General features: G+C 35.2%; 1 protein-coding gene across 1 annotated transcript in view; it reads left to right on the plus strand.

The window, feature by feature from the left end:
• The window catches only part of MARCH6 (membrane-associated ring finger (C3HC4) 6, E3 ubiquitin protein ligase), a 50067-nt gene that overhangs the window by 26488 nt on the left and 6019 nt on the right, over positions 1-17560 (plus strand). Inside the window, exons 11-21 of the mRNA XM_009572482.1 lie at positions 451-531; positions 1751-1819; positions 1935-2009; positions 2843-2977; positions 3469-3588; positions 5802-5902; positions 6603-6740; positions 8142-8343; positions 12704-12773; positions 13945-14141; positions 15559-15693. Coding sequence (XP_009570777.1) covers positions 451-531; positions 1751-1819; positions 1935-2009; positions 2843-2977; positions 3469-3588; positions 5802-5902; positions 6603-6740; positions 8142-8343; positions 12704-12773; positions 13945-14141; positions 15559-15693 — 1323 coding nt within the window. The remainder of the gene's footprint in view (positions 1-450; positions 532-1750; positions 1820-1934; positions 2010-2842; positions 2978-3468; positions 3589-5801; positions 5903-6602; positions 6741-8141; positions 8344-12703; positions 12774-13944; positions 14142-15558; positions 15694-17560) is intronic.

The raw sequence follows: 17560 nt of genomic DNA on the forward strand, positions 1-17560 counted from the left end.
TCTTTCCCACTTCCTCCATTATTTACATTTCAAGTGAGGTTTCCTCCTTTTACAAAAAAACACATATGTTTTTGGGTTTTTTTTGACAGCCTCTTGTTCCTCAGGTACATTTTTAATTTGTGTACTGGGTAATTTTCATAGTTGATTATAATAGGTAGTGAAAGCTAGGAGGTAGTGAGGTAGTGTAAAGTGACACTTTTTGTTTCATATATAGAGGTTATTTCATGTTTGAAGAAAGTAGTTGTTAGACTTTTCCAGTAAATGTAGATATTTTCTACTCTTGATGGAGATACCAAAACAGTAGTAGATCATTAAACATGTAAAAACTAAAGAGAAACTTCTCATTCTTCTTAAAGAGTTGAGATTTGGAATTTGTCTTTATTACGTCAAAAGGAGATGTAATCTTTGAAGAGACTGATAAACTTTTCCCTTTTTTTGCCTCCCCTCCAGGTTCAAGCATCTCACTTTGAAGGCCTAATTACTACTATAGTCGGATATGTTCTGCTAGCAGTGACTCTAATTGTTTGTCATGTATCCTTTTGTCAGGAGTTACCTGGTTCAGATTTTACATGTAAATCATTTTTCTGGGTATATTTTGAGGAGTCACAGGCATGACGGAGATGCAATTAATTTACCATTTTGCTCTGCTCTTTTGGTGAAATTAGAAGAAAAGGTCTCTTCTGTTCTCTTGGCCATTTAAAAGTTGTCAGTGTGACTGCATTCTTCAGAACACTTGCACATATTTAACAACACAAAATATAGGCTTTTATGCTTGCTTGAAGGCCTCCAACTAAATTTTGAAGGTCTGTCTGAGAAGATGAGTGTAGAACCATTGTTTTTTCATCACTTCCTTACACTATTGCTGTGGGCTATGTAGTTGCAGCAGAAAGAGAAATGGGATTATGAAAATATGTAGGGTACGTTGGGAAATTTATTCACATCTTTTTGATCCTGCCAGATCTTTAGAGTGTGGATTGGTTTAGTTTCTCTTTTATGTCTCTGAACCCCTGAGAGTTTGCAGCAAGGATTTCTTTCAGGTGATAACCCTCATTATTACAGAGAAAATTAAGTAACAGCAGAGTCCTGAAAGCTAGAAGGATTTGGCCACAAGTCTGCATTCAGCTGCATGTTTTTAAAGGGACAACACCAACTTCAATTTGAAAGAATAAGCATTCGTTAGCAGTTTTCTGTTCAAGAGTACACAAAGCTAACATCAACTTTAGACCACACTATACCAATGTGCAGTGCAAATGTGGTAAAACAGTTAATTGACATTGCTCTGTTTTGCCTCCTAAAAGAAAACAAAACAACCCCCCAAACTGTAATATGTATCCAGCTTTTCTTGGAAAAGGTGAGAATTTGTTTCAGACTGCATGAAAAGGAAAGCTACCATTTAAGGTAGGCCTTCAGTTTTGAAACTTGCTTACTCGTGGCAGACGTTTTCAAAGGCAACTGTTTATTTCTTGAGAAAACTTTTGGATGCTTAAGAAGGGTGGTAGTATTATTACTTATTTATTTATTTATTCATTTTATATGCATGTTTGTGGGGGTTATCCAGCACATCATATTGTGACTTTCAGAGTCACAGCCAATTTTGAAAATAGAGCCCTGATGAAATACAAACTTCCTATTTCACTTTTGTCTTTTATAAAATTTCCTGTTGCTAAAAGGACATAATATAGTATTTTATATTTATCAAACTGTGTTATAAAGTATTCTTCAGTATTATTTTCTTGACAAAACTATCCAGGGTTTGGCAGCACTTGTTAAATTCCAGCGATCACGTCGTTTATTAGGAGTTTGCTATATTGTTGTCAAGGTAATCCTATTTTCTGTGTGTAGCAAAAAAACCCTCTCAATTTAAGCTTACATTATAATTTTCTTAGCAATTGCTGTTAAACTAGTGAGATGTTCTTTTTTCTTTTTTCCTAAAGGTTTCCTTGTTAGTGGTGGTTGAAATTGGTGTGTTTCCTCTCATCTGTGGCTGGTGGCTGGATATATGCTCTTTGGTAAGAATGGAAATAAATGGGATAAAATCTTTAATGGTGTTTATATTTAAAGGAAAAAAGGTTCTGATGGGAAGAGAGTTGTTGATATGAGTTTGACAGCACTCTTCTGTTTTTATAAACAGTGTTGCCAGAGGGAAAGGGTTTTTTTAGGTACTGTTTAATGCTAATTTTGTTTCCCTTTATGTTACTAAATACAAATTAACATGCTATTATTAAAATAATAAGATCCTAATCCTTTGTACTGCATTTACAAGGCCACTGTGATAATGAACTTATTTATAGGCAAACTTGTGTACTGAATAAACTTCTTTATGTAGCCATTTTATGTGAAATGGTAATGACTTCATATTTTAATAGTTGTCCAGTCTCTTTCTGTTTTGAACACGATACATGCTGTGTTTGCTTGGAATTGAGAAGGACAGTTTTTTCTGTCCTGAAAAAAAATTAAGTGATTAATTTCAAATGGAGAAAATTAATTTCTTCTAGCCTTAGTAGAAATAGAATTTTACTTAAGGGAGTAAGTATTTGCTTCCATCACAGGGCCACTTTGTTTGAACTGATTTATAACTTACATAGTGTATGTTATGTTTGAGTTGACTTCTTTCTTCTTTCTGTCAGAAGAAAGAAATTGATCAGAAATTGATCTTTATTTGCTGTTATTACTGTAAATTATTCCCTTTTTTTCCCTAATTAAATGCTAGTTATTTATGTGTTAGCACGAGGCAGACATTTAAATAAATGCCTAGTAGTATATACGAACTACGGTAAACAAAATGAGTAACTGTGGAGGTTTGTGAAACTTCATTCATATTTGTTTACTACTTACCTTCTAGGAGATGTTTGATGCCACTTTGAAAGATAGAGAATTGAGCTTTCAGTCTGCCCCAGGTACCACAATGTTTCTGCACTGGTTAGTTGGAATGGTTTACGTCTTTTATTTTGCATCTTTCATTCTTTTACTGAGAGAGGTAAGTCTATAAGAACAAGATTGGTATGTAACATAGTTAGAGAAGCTTGCATGTTGAACTGTTAGTTAAATCTTTCATGTGTGGGTATTGCTGCTACTGTGTTTTGTGTGTATACTGGATTTCAGCCTTACGTAAAAAGGACCACACTGGTACTTCAGTGGAAAATTATGATTTAGAGTATATTTTACTTAAAGATTTTTAATTTACAAAGAGTCCTTAAACATGGGTGTTGCCTTCAAATGAATCTAAATACATTTCAGTTGTTTAAAACTGATTAATACTTGAGAATTAAGCTTGTAATTGGTTATTGCTTCTCTATTTCTCTATGATAATGCTTCCTTCTATTTCTGTACCGTTTCATTGAACCTTGTTCAACAAATACCCCTGTTATGTTTAAAACTTATTTGCTGCAGCGGTGTTATCCAAAATGAAAAACAAAGAATACAAAGATAATTTTCTCTTCGTATATTGTTTTCTATTTCCTGCTTCAGGTATTGAGACCTGGTGTCTTATGGTTTCTCAGGAATTTGAATGATCCAGACTTTAATCCTGTCCAGGAAATGATTCACTTGCCCATTTATAGACATCTCAGGAGGTTTATCTTATCAGTGGTAAGGACTTTTCTCAAAAATGTCTTTATTTGGAAAGAAAATTTCATACCTTAGCTCCCATACATTAGCTTAAATATGACTGCGTATTTAAGGAAAAACATTTTCATTATGAAGGTGATTAGACACTGGAACAGGTTGCCAACAGAATCTACATCTTTTGAGATGCTCAAAACTCAACTGGATAAGGTTCTGAGCAACCTGATGTAACTGGGTCTGCTCAGAGCAGGGGTTTGGGGTAGTTTACCTTTAGAGGTCCCTTCCAAAACAAATTTTTCTGTGATATATTCTCCTTATGCAAAATCATAGGAAATGTTTGTGTTCAGACAAGTGTTTATTATTATGGATATTGTAAATCATGTAACTCTTTTGTGATGCTCTTAGTTATTGCAGTAAACATTGTGTGTCCAATTCAGCTAAAGTAGTGCAGCAGGGGTAGAGTAACTTTCCAGTTAAGTTTTGGATTGGATGATGCTGATCTAGCCAGTGGAGTCTGTTTCCATATTATCATTGTAAGATACTGAAAACAAAGAAAGTTTTTTCCTTCTGCTTGTTTGTCTGAAGTTTGCCTAGCATGCTATAAGGGAAGGGTCTCAGGCTGTCTTTGACATAAATGTCACATCAACTGTGAAAACTGATATACCAGAAACATTATTATTTGACGTACTGTATTAATACACCTAAGGTGCTTTAAGCAGTGAAAGCTCATAGAGAGATCTTAGTTCTATTAGAGAGCCCTTCAGTACATGAGAGGAGCTGACCTGTCCACCTTTCAGAGTGTTTTCTCCTTAGATAATCATCGTGCTTTAGCTGCCTGAAACTTCGTGTCACAGCGAGTAGCCCAAATACAAGCAAAGATCTCCGTGTTGCTAAAGATCTTAGAGATATGTTCTCAGACTGCGTTGGACTGGCAGTTACTTGAACTTCGCCTTTTCTTTTGCTTAGCTAATTAATTCAGAACTTTTACCAGCCCCATGCTAGAATATGGGACCCAGAATGGTGATCATGTACAGCTTACCGTTTCAAAAAACAAGTCACGCTTTTCAAGTTGTGTTTCTTTCTCAATATTTTTAAGAAATTTCTTTTGTAGAACATAAACTATGAAGTTTCAAGAAGAATGGGATTTGATTTTTCTTTTTTACATAGTTAAACACAATTTTTTTGCATTTTTTTTGCATTCTAGTGGTCCATTTATATGAATAGTAAGAATGTGTTTAAGATGTACTTGATTTTTAATCTGGTTCCTTAAGGAAACAGGATTTATAAAAGTGCATGGTCTTCATGCACCTGATCTCCCCTGCTAAATTTTGATCTTTCAGCCAATTGAAAATGTGAGGAAATAGAAACTGAAAGATCTTTTAAGGCTTCTACAAGTTGCTTGAAAACTCAGCCACTAAGAAAAAAGAGGAATCCAAAATCAGTAATGTTAGTGCTGGGGGAGGGGGAAGAAAGTAGAACTGTCTGACATTATCCTAACTGTCAGTTGGCCAGTCAGTGCTTATTCAGCTGCAGTCCTATTTGGCAAGGGCATCACAGCATACTGCTCTGCCTAGGATGGAGTTAATTTTCTTCATAGCAGCCCATGTCCTTCTGGGCTTTGGATTAGTGGCTGAAACAGTGTTCACATAGCTGTTTTGGGTATGGCTGAACAGTGCTTGCACAGCATCAAAGCTTTTCCTCTTCCCTGCTCTGCCCTGCTCCCTCACCCCTCCAGCGAATAAGCTGGGTGTTGGGAGGGGCGTATACCTGGGACAGCTGACCCAAACTGACCAAAGGATCTTCCATACCATATGACATTGTGCTCAGCAGTAAAAGCTGTGGGAAAGGAGGAGGATGGGGGGGGATGTTCATGGTTATGGCATTTGTCTTCCTGAGCAACTGTTAACATGTGCTGAGGCCCTGCTTTCCAGGAAGTCGCTAATCATCTGTCTGCTGATGGGAAGTAGTGACTGAATTCCTCTTTTTGTTTTGCTTGCATGCACAGCTTTTGCTTTCTCTATTAAACTGTTGTCATCTCAATCCACGAGTCTTTTTGCCTTCCTTCTGTTTTCTCCCCATTTAGCCAGAGAGGGGAATGAGCAAGCAGCTGGGTAGATGTTTGGCTGTTAGTCAGGGCTAACCCACCATACACAGGAAACATGTCAGAGAAATGGGTGGGAAACTAGGTTTGGTTGTTTCTACTATTCGGACTAACTTGTTTAACTTCCTTGTTGCAGATTGTCTTTGGATCAATTGTACTGCTCATGCTCTGGCTTCCTATACGCATTATTAAGTATCTCCTGCCTAACTTTCTTCCATATAATGTTATGCTGTACAGGTAAGCGTTTAATTTTAAAAAAGATGTTTTTTCAGTCTCCCTATAACTAGAAAAATGTGTATTTGCACTCTTTAAGCATTAATGTGACATTGTTTGGTATGTTTTGTTTGTTTTCAATTAATCTAAACTTCATTGTTCTAGAAAAGTAAAAAGATAAAGGGCATGGATACCTCATACAATTTGTCAAATAAAAAGCTACTAAGAAAAATAAAAGGCATTTTGTATTACTTCCGTAATGATAACTACTTGGTTTTTATGTGCCCTCAAATCACTTTCCCCTTCAACTTTTTGATAGTGAAGTTGCTGCCTTGTTTGTTTTTCACATTCATTCCTGATTATCATTGCTTCAGGAATAAAAGAATATCTGTAACTGCATTTCTTTTTAATGATAGCAGTATCTTTGTTTCTAAATAATCATTGAAACAGCAATGACAGAAGCAAATAGAAGAGCAAATCATATTCTCTGATACAATCTTTCTCAACATTTTTTCTTAAATTTCTTGTGTGCCTAAACACTCATGAACAATTAACCTGTGCTCAGAGTAGTATATAAGGAGAAATGTCTGCAAAAACCTAAGAACTGTTCCTGTTGGCATCCAATATATTTTTTTATTGTGGTGGTGTTAATATGAATCAGTGTAAAACATTACTATCAGAATGTTCCTTATGTTTGCCTTCCTGCTCTTCCCATTGTTTCTAGTGATGCTCCAGTAAGTGAACTTTCCCTAGAGCTACTTTTGCTTCAGGTGGTGCTTCCAGCTTTGCTAGAACAAGGACATACAAGACAGTGGTTAAAAGGTCTTGTACGAGCATGGACTGTTACTGCTGGATACTTGCTGTAAGTACAGAAAGCCAAAATCAACTACAAGCATTGTGTCCAGCTTAGCCTTTTAACGTGAAAGCAGCATGCTTTCAAGTAAGTTATCCCAACAAGTAGCTTTAATAGCTATTTTACAGATAAATACGTGATGAAAAACTTCTGTATGATCTCCTATGGAAGTACCTTCTTCTAAGCAGTAGTTGTACCTACTTCTGGTCTAGTCTTTGACAAGTAATTCTTTTGGTACACTTTTACAGCATTTGCTTAGTAAAAAAAAAAATCTATGAAAGTATGACTAACAGTTTGTTAACTTCCTATTATATGGAAAAATTAAAGAGATGTCAGCAGAGCATTTCCATGAGTCATAGAAGTAAAATTCATGTGCACATCTTGAGTTTCTTACTATAAGAAGGAAAAAAAAATACGGAAAACTTGTTTAGAACATTAAGCTGAAGAAGTGAATACCTTTAAATTGGAGATTTTAAAGTTAAAAGTTGAGACTCCAGAGAAGGATAAAACTGTATATTTGTCAGCTAAAGTAAATGATTATACAAAGTGAGGTTCTTTAACATAGACTGCCAGGCAGAGTTCTAGCACTTGAAATTATTTTTTAGTTCATATGTTGTTTGCCAAATTAGTCAAGAAAAAATTAAGGTTGATTTTGTTTCTATAAAGTTTTAAACTTAACTTCAAAGTATATTGACATTCTCCCACCATGTCTTGCTCATTTGGGGTCATGCCAATGCAGCACTATTAGGATGAAGATTTATTCTTTGCTAAGTTATGTCTTAGACTCTGAGAAAATGAATGAAAGACTTTTTTCTTCCACTGCAATCCAAAATGTTTGTTTTAGCTTCTCATAAGGAAACTCTCCCCACCCCTATTCTCTTAGTTTGCATTCCTCCCTATCCATGTTCTCTTAGTTTGCATTTTGAAAAGTTTTTTTTTAATTAATTTGTCCATGTTTTGATAGTGTTTAAGTATGACGCTCCAAGAGAATTTTGGAGATGATGATAGAAATGACTTTGCATGCTCCACTGTTGCAGCTGTTAAGAACAATGGTGAAATATCTCTTCAGCAATTTTAGTTGAGCAAAGATGAAAATCTTTTCCTCTGCTTTTCTTAAAAAGCAAACTGCTGTGAAAATGTTTTCATTGTCTGCCAATGATAAGTGATCTTTATTTGTGGCTGTATTCCCACTGCTCTAATCTGCAGCCACACTAGCATTTTTCTTCTAAATTCTGTGTTTAGGATGACATTGAGTACGTTATCAGAAAATGGTTTATTTTACTTCATCAAGATTCTGTCAGTATTTCTGTGTAAGTTTTTACAACTTGTACTCATTCTGAGTAGGCCCATCTTTCTGTAAGATTCTCATTCATATCAAACAGATGAAAACTGAAATTTTGATTGTTACAGGGATCTCCATTCTTACCTACTTGGTGACCAAGAAGAGAATGAAAACAACGCAAACCAGCAGCCTAACAACCAACATGCTCGCAATAATAATGCCATTCCAGTTGTGGGAGAAGGTCTTCATGCAGCCCATCAAGCCATACTTCAACAAGGAGGACCTGTGGGTTTCCAGCCTTATCGTAGGCCTTTAAAATTCCCGCTCAGGGTAGGTATATCTAACGCATTAGAAGAAAAGGGAAAGACCTTTGAAAAATGGGTATAATTTTTTTTTTTAAGAAAGATTTGGCCCACATGTTATCAGACGTCCAAGTGGTGGGTCCTGTTGTTTTGTGTTCTGTACAGTTTGCATCCTTCTAAAAAGTGGACTTAGTTATTCTCACATATAGCTTTTTTCAGCCTGTAACTTAAGACCTTCAATTACCATTTTATTTATAGATCCCATACATGTAGCGCATTATCTGTTAGTTTACGTCTTGTTTTCCTAACGGCTAGTAATGGAGAGAAATATAATAACCCCCAGCAAACAGGCAGTTCAGGAGCGTCTCTAACAAGGCATGGCTTTCAAGAGAGCATACTTCGGTCTTGTAGCTGAAGTGTTTTTTAAACTTTTTTGCTTTATTAAGAAATTAAATGGAGAACTTCTGTTGCATCTGTATTTAACATAGAAAGGTGTAATAATACTTGAAAGTTCTAAATCCCTACAATTAGAAAGGAAATGTTGTTGGCAAACACTTACTTTATAGAATAGTATATAGGTCAAACTAGATAAATTTTTTTGTTGTTACCAGAAGTCTGAGTTAATCAAATATAAACTTAAGCATAGCTCATTTACCGTGGTTTCAGGTATAGCTCAAGAATGGAAGTAATGGCTAAAGTTAGAACAGTGTAGTGCTGCTTCTAAAGTTTCCTTAAAATGCTGAATCTACCAGAATTCTCATAACAAAGTATAAAATAAAGCCTTTCTTTTTTTCCTATAAATCTCAACCTAGTAGAATTGAAAATGAATTTGAAAGCATTTTAGGATTTCACAACTATTGAGCTTCTGGGTGTTTGAAGTTGAGGCTGGGGGGGGGCGGGGCGCAGAGTTAATTCCCTCTATTGCTGTTCTTACCCTCTAAAACGGCTCTTCACAGGAATGCATGAGCTGCAACGCTGTTGTAGAGGAAACAGTGGGAGGAAGTAGCTCAGGGATGAAAAGGCTAGGGAAGCAGAATGAATTTGCGCCTCATAGCAGCTGCTGCTATCTCAGTTTGGTCATAACAGGAAGTCAAAGCATGCTTTGACTGAGACCAATTTAATCTAGCCTAAATATGCACTTACTGCTGAAAGGAGTGGTGCCGGTTGTCTTTCCATTACAATTGCTCCTTTCTTCCCTTCTTAGCATTAATGCCTGTGCTACAACATACACACGATGAGCTGGATCAGGAAACTGGTCCAGCTGAAAACTGAGGTAATACGGAGAAGACATTAGTTAGACACGTTTGAAAGTTCAGATGAGACTTTATAGTGTTATTTTTAAAGAAAATATGATACTTGTGACATTTTCACTTAGACTGAATCAAGTTCATATGAAGTTGCTGGGATGACAGACAGGTTAATTGAAATTAGCTCCCTGTTTGGCTGCTAAGGAGGTAATTAAAGTGGATTCTCACTTACTGTGACCTGGCTATATATAACAACTGTAATGTGGACATGCTGCTTTCAAGGAAGGGGTGTGTTAACCTAGGGACTCATTAAATCCTTTCTAGAACTACCTTTGCATGTGTTATTTTATTTTTGTGGATGCCTCTGGATAAGGACATGTGCTGAAATCGTCTCCCCCTCTCAAACCATTGCATAGTATAAGCTTTCAGTAATTTGGGGTGCTGACCTTGAACTGGTGATAATAACTAAGCAGTTTCATATTCAGCTGTCAAAGACTGTTTTTTCTGGTCTACTTACCTTCGTCTAGTCATTTTAAGTTGTTCTTTGGAGACTTCTACAGAATGTAGAAATAAAAAAAATCTGATTTAACTGAATTTCTTTCCATTGTTTTCATCAAGAGATATGACAAGCACTTGCACAATCTCAAACACATGGTAGCTCACTGATACAATTCTATGTCCCTGGTTCAACTTGTTTGAAATATTTAAATAATTAATCATTCAGGATCACTGTAGGTGCTTCAGTTGTGATTTTTGGTATCTACTTGGTTCTACTTGGATAAGTTCATCTTACAAAAAGCGTGTGTCCCACACAGACTTTCACTGTGGAACAACACCGTATTTAAGTACTTTCTCAATTTGGATTTTAAGCATTTGAGAAGAAAAAAAAAACAGTGTAAACATCTGATCTTTTCTATGCTTTCATTAATTTTTTTCATTTTAACCAAATTGTAAGAACCTAGAAGAAGGTGGTTTATATTCAGTTTTTATTATGTATGAATGTTTTCCACTAGAACTCACCTATCTTGTCCATATGGATCGAGCAAGCAATAAGAACGGATCGTTCATGTTATTTCAGTTACAGATAAGCATGTAAAACTATGGGTTTGATTGGTTTATTTATTTATTTAATTAAGTACATACTGTTAATCGCAAAAAAAATAAAAAGATCAGGTTTTTTGTTTGTTTTTTTTTTTTTCAATTATTCTGCATAAAAGCCTATCATCAGTTTTATCAGGCAATCTAGATAAGTCTTCCAACTCGTTCCTTTTTTAAACAAAGGTTCTCTTGCGGGGACCTCCAGAGCCTCTCCAGAACAAATGCTGATGTGTAGAATTTGTTGAATTTTCCCGCTACTGCCTTGTCTTTCTTTAGCCTTCCTTTCATAATCCATAGTTGTCAGCAAAGCCTGCAAACTCTCTGGCAAGCTTTCTTCTGAGGATTTTTAGATTTCATTACTTTATTGTTGATCCTTTAAAAAAAACCTACCTATAAAAATAAATTTATCATGACTTTTCATAGACTTGGTATATTATTTCTAAAATGCCTTTTGGCTTGTCCTACTGTAGTTTTGAATTTCACTTACCAGAGTTCATCCATTTTCTGGTTTTTTTGTTCCCCCGCCCCCGTGGATTTATTTCCAACTTCTGGAAATATCTTCTGGAAGCCTTTTTATTTTACTATTTACTGTGACAACTTTGGAGAGACTTTTTTTTTAAGTCTTATGATCAGTAGTGTGAGTTTGTGCCAAACCTTCACTTCAGTATATCTAAATGCATCTCGTGGGAGCATTTTTTCTTCTGACTACTATTTTCAAGATTCTTTTATTAAATGTCTTCATTTTAGCTAGTTTGCTTTTTTGAAATAATATTATTGTGGTGGATTTTGGAGAGAGGACGACTGTCCTCGCAACATCTTTGAGTCTGAATATATTGTGGACAGTGCTGCTTCTGTGATACAAGTGACTAGCTGCCTGTGCATTGTTTAGGTCCAAGTCAAGAGTTACTCTTCCTCTTGTACGTTGTCTTGCTCACTGATCCAAGAAGCAGCCGTGTATGACTTTTAAAAGCTTCATATCAGCTTTAGTCCTCCATGTGGTGTTTATTCCCACACGGACTGACTTTTCCCCAGCATTCCCTAAATAACTATTTAGACAGTATTGATCCCAAGCGAGTCACACCATGTGTTCCTCACCATTGAGAAGTTTTTTTGCCTTCAGTCCAGTTGTCAGCTACTCCGGTTTTCTTCTTTCTGCCATTTGGGATCCCTAACCCTAAAGAGAGTATTCTCTGTGAAAAAGGGTATGTGGCTGTCACCTGGCAAGTAATTGGGTATTGTAGAATCATCCCTCTTCATGCAGGCTAATGTCTACAAAATCACAAGATTTTCCTTTCTTTAAGCAGTGCTGAAGATCCTAACCTAGAGATGACTGATCTACATTGTCCCCGAAAGTCTCATCAAGGAAAATGTGTGTTACAGATTTAACATTTTACTTTCTCTTAGTAGTTTGTTATGATAAGGTGTTAGTTTTCCCATAGTGAGCTTGCTTGTTGTGTGGCTTTGATGATTAGTGAAGCAGAACTTCATAGCACATGGTGCTTGAGACATTCAAATATTTAAAGAGTCAAGTACATGAGAATTCTCTGATAGATGTAAACCTGCCTAAGGAGCCACCAGCTTTGCTGTCAGCTGCTGGTCACATAAACCTGAGGGCATCTGGAATAACTTTCTCAGCAAGGTTTTCCTTATTATAAAACCACTGTCTTGCTTATCTGGCATACAGAGCTAGAAACCTTTCAGGGTTAATTGAGAGTCACTGTGCTGGTCTGCAGAAATAAAAGAGATTATTAACATAACAAAGAACTTCAGTCATTCTGGATTCAAATGTTAATTTTTACTGTTGTGACAACTGATGCGAACTCTTAGAAGAAACCGTACACAACAGGTACACAACACCATAGGTGTGCTGCATGTACTGTGGATAGGTTTCTTATCGCCGATTTATTTATACAGTGAAACATCAGATGGTATTTGAACATTCTAGTTTAGCTGCCTTTCTAGGATGATACATCTTTTTATATGGTTTTTTGGCTTTCGTTAAGTAACTTTCTTATAAACTGTTTCTCTCTTTTTCCTCTTCAGATATTTCTTTTGATTGTTTTCATGTGCATAACATTACTGATTGCTAGTCTTATCTGCCTTACCTTACCAGGTAAGTCTGTTATTGTAAAACTGCGATCAAAAACGACTGAGCATGTTGCCATGCTCAACAATGGCAGATGTTTTGAAACCATTGTTTGAAGTTAAAAGGAGAAAACATGGAAAACTGTCTCATTTTTAATGGTACATCAAGTTGTAATAGTCTAAAACCTAAATGAGAGAGATAATACCTGTATTTAAATGACAGAGATTGGTATTTCCTTTGTTTTGTTGTAGAATAATTTTAAGGGCAGGGCTCCCAGTGCAGAGACAATCTCTGTAGTAGTATAGAGAAAAAGAGAATTGATACCCTTCCACCTGCTTTACCATTTAGAGAAGGAAAACGCGTAAGTTGTTACCAGGTCTTCTACAGTATCTTCTTTAATTAAATATTCTGAAGGTGTCATCATGACAGGGCACTAGGAGACTTTGAAGTGATACACATGCCACTTCCCAAATATGTATGAATAAGTATTTTGACCAAATCAAAAGCATTTTGTAGGTTTTTTAATAATTTGGAACAAATTAAGACATGTAAACTCATTTGAATTTTATAACCTGGCTACTGTAGTACCATGTCATTTTTACCTCCTTGTATTAATGATTTTAAAGTCAATAATGTGTTGAGATCAGAGTTATTAATTTTGTTATGGTTTTAATAGTAGTACTTAAAATAATTCCTCTATAATACTAGTGAATAGAAACACTATTAAAAAATGAAATGTAGCAAATGAGTCTCCCATTTTTGTCGGGGAACTTCAGAAGCCCCACCAGTAAGTCTTAAAAAATTATATGAGGCAGTGAAATAACCCAAACATAGCTCATAAGATTTAAGTTCAAGCTTATGCACTAATCTATTACTGCCTTCTCTATACTTCTGAAGATTAGTGTTTAGCCTCTGATTACTGCAGTATTCAGTGCTTTGTTTTGCTCCAGTTCAGATCACATTGCTGGTGTAATGAAATTTTAGGAAAGAAAAAAAAAAATTCTACATACGTATTTGTCATCATCTATGTAACTATTTACATAGTGCTTCACACATTCATGCTTTATGGGTATAGTACCAAAATACTGTTTTATGCTGAATACTATCTGTGCATTGATATTTAACAATAAATTTGATAAGTATTTTTTTAATAGGCATCCTTCCTTAATACATCAAAAAGCATTACCCTATTTAACAGTGTTTGTGTTTTCAGTATTTGCTGGCCGATGGTTAATGTCATTTTGGACGGGGACTGCCAAAATCCATGAACTGTACACAGCTGCTTGTGGTCTTTATGTCTGTTGGCTAACTATCCGAGCAGTGACAGTGCTGGTCGCCTGGATGCCACAGGGTCGTAGAGTTATTTTTCAGAAGGTCAAAGAATGGTCTCTCATGGTGAGTCTTGAGAAGAATTTTTGAAAATATTGAAATTATTGAATTATTGAAAAAGTAGCTAACAAAACTTGTTGTTTCATTTTTGCTTGCAGGTGGTACTCTGTAATGTATACCACATTTTCCTTTTCAGACCATTTTGAAGCATTTGCAGCTTATATTCCCATTGCATAGGGTAACTGTATTTTTGGAAGTCATTTAGCACAATATTAAGCAATCAGTGTAAATAGGTTGCGTATATATGTTTATATATATGGGGTATGCTTTTCTGTTTTCCTTTAAAAGTGAATATGTTGCATTATATTATCCTATATGTCATGTGTCCTCAAATACATTTACATTTTCACATATACCTGGAAGCTTAACTATTACTCAGTTAGCAACTTGACATTATCAAATAAAAAAAACCAGTAAAGCTAATAGATGATAATGAACGTGTCTCTAGAAAGTAGCTTGATGCATATTTTCAGAAAGATCTTTATGATTTGTCAGATCTTTGTGTTGTTCAAATTAATATTTTTGAAGAAAATATCCTTTTTTATTACCAGGAGTTCAGATTCTCACCATGGCAACAAATTTATATCCTACCTTTTTATCTTGGTTTTGGTTTTGAGGATTTCTATAGTAGATTTGTTGCCTAAGTATAGTAATTTTAAGTATTCATAGCATAAATGGTATCTTGTGGTGGACATGCTTGTGTGCTTATCGGACTATTACAGACAGAAGAGCAGTGTGATTATGTATTTCATGTATTATCATGTTTCCCAAATATCTCATCCATCATTTTCATTTAGGAAACCTTAAGCATGTTTAAGAAAATTCAGAACTAACATGTAATGCTCTACTTGTCCTTTATCCCTTCTCCTGATCATGTTAATTAAGTCAGACTAGTTTTGTATCTGATTTTTGGATGATGCATGTAAATTAACAGAATTCTAGACTAAAGCAAGATCCAAGCATGGTATTCCAAGTCTTTCATTTTTAAGTCAGAAATATTCCATAATGAGTGAATTTTTAAGGTTTGGTTTTCACTGGAGAAAAATCCACAGTTTTGGAAAGATTCTTCTCTAATTTTCCAACATACAAGAATACTCAATGTAATGAAGTGCCATTGGATAGTATTCCCTACTGATAACAGTCAAAGGTGGTTTTATGGTTTAAAACTATACGGACACCAGTAGGCACAGTCAGGCCTTTTTCTGGAGGGGGCATGGAATAAGATCCAATCTTGAAAACTTGCATTGCAAAACTATGTGTGTAATAAAAATTATTTCTAGGGGTGTATATGTATGAATTAAAGGTCTGTGTAGTGTTGTTTTCTCTTCAGCTTTATCTGTTTGTGTAGTTTAAATTACATTTTGAAGTTTAAACAAAAATAATCCTCTGATAAACATATTAATTACATGTCTTGGGTTTTTAGATAATGAAGACATTAATAGTGGCTATACTGCTAGCTGGTGTGGTTCCACTTTTGCTTGGTCTTCTCTTTGAACTGGTCATCGTTGCACCTTTGAGAGTTCCTTTGGATCAAACACCTCTCTTCTATCCTTGGCAGGTCAGTTGCTCCCATTCTTCTTCTGCTATTGATACATTTCTTTACTTAGAAGTAAGGGGTATGGAGTTCTTGTTTCACGTTGATTCGGTGCTTCAGAGCATTTCCCATAAGTATGTTTCTATGTGGCAGAGAAAAGACAGCCAGTCTGGATGTGAGGATTATTTGAACCAAAAGGATATGCTTAGGAATTTTAAGTATGAAAAGATGAACTTCATGGGATGACATCAGAGGATCTTTGCATTTCAGTGATCAGATAGACACTTTTTTTCAGTAGCATAATTGTAAAGTTATGTACAGAAGTTAGTATAGCTGTATGTACCTGTGCACAGACGTACATGTTCTGTCTGACCTTCCTGGAAAGTTTTCTGCGTAGTTATGCAGCAAGAGGTTCAGCTGACCCTTTTTTCCATACAAGGTTTTAATTCATTGATGATACACACTATGAATGAAATTTTTATATGCTTTAGGATCATTCTGCGTTTAGATTGAGATGTCACATCATTAATACAAGATTCTGCAGTAGTAGTGTTTTGTTTTTCTTCAGTCAAGACTCACAGGTTAAGGGAGTGCAAAGGTTTTTCCTGCAAGTTGGTAGAAGAAATGAAGGTACAGTGGATTGAGTGACAAATGCTTCCATCACCTAGGCTGAATTATGAAGGAACTTGTAACTCAAAGAAACCCTAACTGAGGGAACCATAACTCAAAAGATCTAGAATGCACATTACTAAATAACAAGAAAGTGTTCAGGGATAGTGATTTTTCTAAGCTGTCCACAAACAACCTTTCATTTACTTTCAGTATCCAAATGTTTGAAAGCCATAATAGAAAGAAGAATTTGACTGCTAATTTAAATATTCCATTATTTTATAATACGAGTGTACTTTGGAGGTATCTGTATAAGTAAATGACTAATAAGTCAGGACATCATATGATTGCAGTGGTAGATGATCATGGTTTCCAAACAAATTTTTGGAAGGAATCTGTGATGCTAGAGATTCTAAAAATTCTTAATTTTTGCATGTTAGTTTTTTAAAAGTTTGTAATTAAATATACTGAAAGATTTTATTTTCAAGTGGCAGAGCTTCCTCAAAATATCAGATTAGAGGGATTTGAGACTTTTTCTAAATTAAAAAGGAGCTATTGAAATTGAGAATAATTTCCATTTTTCAAAAAAAGATAATAGTTATACAAAGGTTACATGCTTGAGCAAACATGAAGCAACTTTAACACTGACTTTTTTTGTAATAAATTTTTTAATGTTTGAATGTATCTGGGGTAATAGACATTAACAAAAGCTGTCTTTTTAAATAATTGGTTACAGAAAATACATTTCCCCAGCAGTTTAAGTAAGTTAATTAAGCTATGATGTCTGAAGTTTTACCAGTTCTGTAGTTGTTTATTCTGTCTTGTCAACCTGTACTTTGCATTCTATTTTTGGTGGTTTTTGTTGAAGAATCTCTTACAAATATCTGTAATCCAGAAAGGAGTGGCTCATGTGCAGTGTTTACTAGAAACCTGTAGTTATATTGTGTTCTTTTAATTCCATGCCGTAATAATTGCAGTATAAAGCATAAATTTTCCTCTGAATATACGATGTTCTCTTGTGAAAAGCGTTGCCTTGCTTTGTTCAGCTTTTCTCACATCAGGTAGGGTTTTGTGAACAATTAAAATTTAAAAGAAAAAAAAAAACTTGTTTCCTGACTTCTGTGAGCATCTTTGTATCTTGTTTCTCTTCTTTTTTAAAGGAATCAAAATAACTTATTTCTAGGTAAATGTTAGTGGTGTTAATTAGCTTGTACCAGCATGTTAGTCGGTTGCTTTAAGTGTGTAATGCTTTTATTTTATATTTGCCTTTGGTTTAATAGTA

This window comes from Fulmarus glacialis, unplaced genomic scaffold, assembly GCF_000690835.1.
Source record: "Fulmarus glacialis isolate BGI_N327 unplaced genomic scaffold, ASM69083v1 scaffold13952, whole genome shotgun sequence".
Lineage (NCBI taxonomy): Eukaryota > Metazoa > Chordata > Aves > Procellariiformes > Procellariidae > Fulmarus > Fulmarus glacialis.